The 4,335-nt window shown below is 34.2% G+C and overlaps 1 protein-coding gene across 2 annotated transcripts; it reads left to right on the forward strand.

Moving 5' to 3' along the window:
- Nucleotides 1-668: 668 nt before the first annotated feature.
- LOC133317934 (uncharacterized) lies at nucleotides 669-3,219 on the forward strand. Of its 2 annotated transcripts, XM_061519834.1 has the most exons (4): nucleotides 669-880; nucleotides 2,306-2,506; nucleotides 2,593-2,651; nucleotides 2,876-3,219. In XM_061519834.1, the coding sequence occupies exons 1-3, from the start codon at nucleotides 770-772 to the stop codon at nucleotides 2,644-2,646; spliced, it is 366 nt and encodes a 121-aa protein (XP_061375818.1). In that variant the 5' UTR covers nucleotides 669-769; the 3' UTR covers nucleotides 2,647-2,651; nucleotides 2,876-3,219. The 2 variants fall into 2 exon arrangements, with proteins under 2 accessions (XP_061375818.1, XP_061375819.1); XM_061519835.1 differs by lacking the exon at nucleotides 2,593-2,651 and having other exon boundaries at nucleotides 676-880.
- The last annotated feature ends 1,116 nt before the right edge of the window (nucleotides 3,220-4,335 follow it).

Consider the following 4,335-nt stretch of genomic DNA (forward strand, 5'->3'; position numbering starts at 1 on the left):
ATAGAAACCTTAGCTTCCAATTTGCAGCAATAATTTACAAAGTCTACAATAAATAAATAAAATTAAAGTGAGAGAAGGTAGATAACATGTTATATTATCTTAGCCGATTATAAAAAAAGTGCCAACAAAAATAAAAGTAAAATAAATAAAATAAAAAATAAATTGACACAAAAGCAGTGCACAGTGGAACAAATGAGTTTTTGTGGATTTGTTTGTGTGAAGGAGGATGGAGGATAATATAGAACAGCACTAGTAATTCCATAAATATACATAAATTCAATATATATCCAAATAGCATAATATAGAACAAAATCATTCAAAAAGTCTGTTAAATCAATAAAATGGGGTGAAATAAAGTGATGAGAGAGAGTTATTACAAGTAGTATAAAAAGTATAAATAAATATTTATATACTAGGGCCGAGCTTCTGAATTAGAGTCTGAGGCCTTTCTATTAAACGAACTTTTATACAAGTCCAAGCCTGATTCCAATACGAGCTTTTATTAAACGAGCTCAGACCTTTACGAGCCGAGCCAAAAGCCCCCGAAAGACCCTAGCTCGTTTACCACCCCTGCCCCTTAGTCTTATTTTTTTTTTGGAATATCAGACAAATGGAGAAATAGTTTGATAAAGGGCATTTTGGGTAGAGAGAAAATAATTCCACCCACTACATTGAAAATGATGTTGTATCGTTGTTCGTAAGGGTTTTGCTTTTCCATCAGCGGTGTGAGTAGTTTCCGGTTGCAGATACAGTTACCAAGATCGAAAGGATGCCGTGCCTTAACCTCTCCACCAACGTCACCCTCGACGGCGTCGACACCTCTTCCATTCTATCCGAAGCCACCTCCACCGTCGCTAACATCATCGGCAAACCAGAGGCCGTACGTTCTCTTTTTATTTATTTTTATTTATGCTGATTGTTTGTAGTTTGTATCCGAAATGTGAAATTGAAATTAGGTTTATAAATGGTCGATTTTGGTCCCGTAGTGTGTTTTTCTTGTTGAATAGAGTGTTTATAGTTTGTGTCTGAAATGCTGAAATTGATATTAGGTTGTTCTTAGAGTTATTATTATTTTATTTTTTATTTTTTATTTTTTTTTTGATTGTCGAGTTAGATTTGAGTTCCTGTGAGATACTCTTTTGGTTTTACTTTATGACCTGTTAGCTATATGGTGGTACAACCTCGGTTGTTCTACACGTCCCTATGTATCTAACTGTTTCAACTCTCTATTTGCTGAACTGTTCATTTGAAGCATTGTTGTCAAAGGCTTCAAATGTCGAACCTGGCGCTTTAGATATCGGGGATTCAAATGTGAGTGATGAAGTCTTATATTCACTCGAAATGAACTAAGTAAGGCCATATAAATAAAAAGATTGATAGACTCTTTTCTAAAGGTTTTGGGTTGGGATGCGGTGTTGAAATATTACGAATTAATTATTATTTTCTATTATTATAATTTGATCTAGCCCAATATAGGGTAGTTATGAAGGTAGTGGGATATGGGATATTATTTTGATTGTTAGTGGTAGGTGGTTAGAGGAATTGTGGTTTGTTATTGATATTTCTCAGTCTTTATCTATTTAGACTATTATTCTATGAAATGAAATATTGGGGAGAAGAGAAGAGTTATTTGTGTGCACTTGCATGCTTGAGGCAGAGCTTCCTCAATAGAGCTCATTTCTTTTGTATGTAACACGAGATTTGTGGCTTTGGGCTCTTCTTTAGTAGCACCTTGCTGATGAATTTAAAATTCCCATAAAGTCCAGCCATCTGACATTCTATAGGAAGTAAAATAGTCAGAATAAAAAAGTAAGAGAGAAGAATTATCGGTCTTTGGGACTGAGTTTTATAATGAATGTTATCGATGATCATTTAATTGATAAAGAAAATTAATGCAAAATAGCTAAATATTTTACTGTTTATTCTTTTTCTGTGGTTAATGCCTTTCTTGAGTAAGTTGTGCTTTTTGTGGTACCTCTTGCTTTAAGGTAATAAAATCCCCCTAGCTTCTTAAAGGCACATTTCGTCTTTGACTACCTTGATTTGCACCGATATTCTTCTTTGGTGAATTTGAAGGATGCTTCAGCTAAATGCTGGATCCATGGTTTTATACGTACATTCAACTATGTTTGATGTTTCATTTTTCTCTTATTCTATGTTTCTTTTTTTGCCATAGTATTCTTTTGTTTCAAGAGTGCATTTATTATTATATTCATTCGATCTTATTATTTAGATTCAATATTTCGATTCAAAAAAGGAAAGGACTTATTCAGATTGTCCTAAGGCTCTCTTTATTGATTTGCAGTATGTGATGATTGTACTGAAAGGATCAATACCCATATCTTTTGGTGGTAATGAGCAGCCAGCAGCTTATGGAGAATTGGTGTCAATTGGTGGTCTTAACCCTGATGTGAACAAGAAACTTAGTGCTGCAATTGCTTCAATTCTTGAAACCAAGTTGTCTGTGCCCAAGTCACGGTTCTTCTTAAAATTCTATGACACTAAGGCAAGTGTTTAAACTTCTGAGTTGTCCTGAGAAGAAGGGTCATTGCCCTGCGCTCTTTTCTTATTGCATTCTTCGTTTTTGTTTAGGCCCATCAGAGTCAAGAATATGCACAGTGTCTGCATGCTTTACACCAGCACTAGATCATGTAAATTAATCCTTACTGTTCAAGACTGTTAGTGTAACCCCTTTTAAGCTGTAATTAATAATTTTGTCTTTTTCCTTTTGACATCAACTCTCACTTTTTCCTGTTTCTACTTTTATGCCCAGTAAATAGTTGATTGGTTGTCTTTTCTTGTTCTTTTTTTTCATTTTTTCTTTTTTCTTTTTGGCTGTTTCTTAGATGATAATGGTGCTCTGTTTGTTCCGCAGGGCTCCAACTTTGGATGGAATGGGTCTACATTCTGAATTCCATGCTACTCTGGTTATGGTGCCTTGAACGTTGAAGTCTTCTTTATGTTTACCTCTGCTTCTATGTTTGTATTTTGGTGTCATTAACTCATAATATAAGTACTCTGGATTTCTTGTAACACAAGGGAGGACATAATGCCAATATTAAGTGTAAGACACAAATGGGGATCTTATGTGTTTATGATACTTTTGGACTAATATTATCTGGCACCGCATATATTGATGATGCATTATGAGCTAAACTTGAGACCTAGATCTACACTGGTGTTATTGCTCAATAATATGACGTGATAATAGTTCTGACAGATTAATAACTTGTTTTGTTCTCATCTACAATTGTTTCTTCGAATGGTGTTCAGCAACATGTAAATTGGAGACCCGATAGTGGCTGTTACCCTGCAGAGCATGAAGTTTCGGGGAATCTTAGTGCTGTGCTTTTATTGATTTCTTTGTTGTATGCTTGCTAGTTGGGACAATCCAAATAATTCTCTGGAGGTATAACTTAGGGTGTGTACCCGTCACACATGCCTCTCCTGTTAAAAAGGATGAAGAGTTAAGGGCGTTTGACTTTAGTTTTCTGACTTGATTTTACCCTATTTATTGTCTCCTTGTTTTTTTAACCCAAATAAACAAAATAAAAGAAATTGGAAGAGATAATTCCCCAAATTGGTTGTTAATAAGAATTGCTATGATTTCACGTGTTTTTAGTTTATTTATTCTTTCACTTTGCTAATCTCTAAATCATGTTTATCCTCAATGTATCATGTTCGCGTGTGCTCTTTAATGTAGACAGTAATATGAACTTACACGAGGATAATCGCCATCTAAAATTTTCTCTTTCTTCTAAATTGAGTACCCATAAAATTTGTCTGAGGACATACGTGCAGCACCTAAAATGCTTAAGCAAAGTTCCTTCCAGAGTATTGTAGCCCCCTTCAATGACCAACTGCAATTAGGTTTTCTTATTCGAGATCTTTCACTAAGTTTAGTGCAATTCAACGAGCGTTCATGTTATTGAGCAAGAAAGTAAATTTTTAGATGACCCTTAATAAGATAGAGTTTAAACGGGTCCTTAATTTAGTTTTAACAAAAACAGTATTATTTTAACCACTGATTCAAAAGTATTGACGCAATAATAATAATAATAATAATTGCACAAACATAGTCTCGTTGGATCAGCAAAGTCAAATTGATTTAATTAATCACTTATTGAGGCAGAAGAGATAATTAACTAATCATATGTAAAATATATTTAACAAAAAACATAATGGGAAAATAACATATTTAGAATAACAAACGTGTTCGATCCCGGAGGATATGTATGTCAACATAAGATTGATATTTGTATCTTGGACCTACGGGTGTCAAAACGGGTCGACACGACACGAATACATCAACACTAACACGACACGAATTTTTAT

The sequence above is a fragment of the Gastrolobium bilobum genome, unplaced genomic scaffold, assembly GCF_033153095.1.
Source record: "Gastrolobium bilobum isolate Gb01-03AN ecotype WA unplaced genomic scaffold, APGP_CSIRO_Gbil_v1 utg3981, whole genome shotgun sequence".
Lineage (NCBI taxonomy): Eukaryota > Viridiplantae > Streptophyta > Magnoliopsida > Fabales > Fabaceae > Gastrolobium > Gastrolobium bilobum.

What these genes read in the sequence shown, in the direction of transcription:
- LOC133317934 (XM_061519834.1), top strand. Translation starts at nt 770, where the DNA reads ATGCCGTGCCTTAACCTCTCCACCAACGTCACCCTCGACGGCGTCGAC. An exon ending in TCATCGGCAAACCAGAGGCC is followed by an intron (nt 881 to 2,305) that starts GTACGTTCTCTT and finishes ATTGATTTGCAG; the next exon opens with TATGTGATGATTGTACTGAA. An exon ending in TAAAATTCTATGACACTAAG is followed by an intron (nt 2,507 to 2,592) that starts GCAAGTGTTTAA and finishes GTTTTTGTTTAG; the next exon opens with GCCCATCAGAGTCAAGAATA.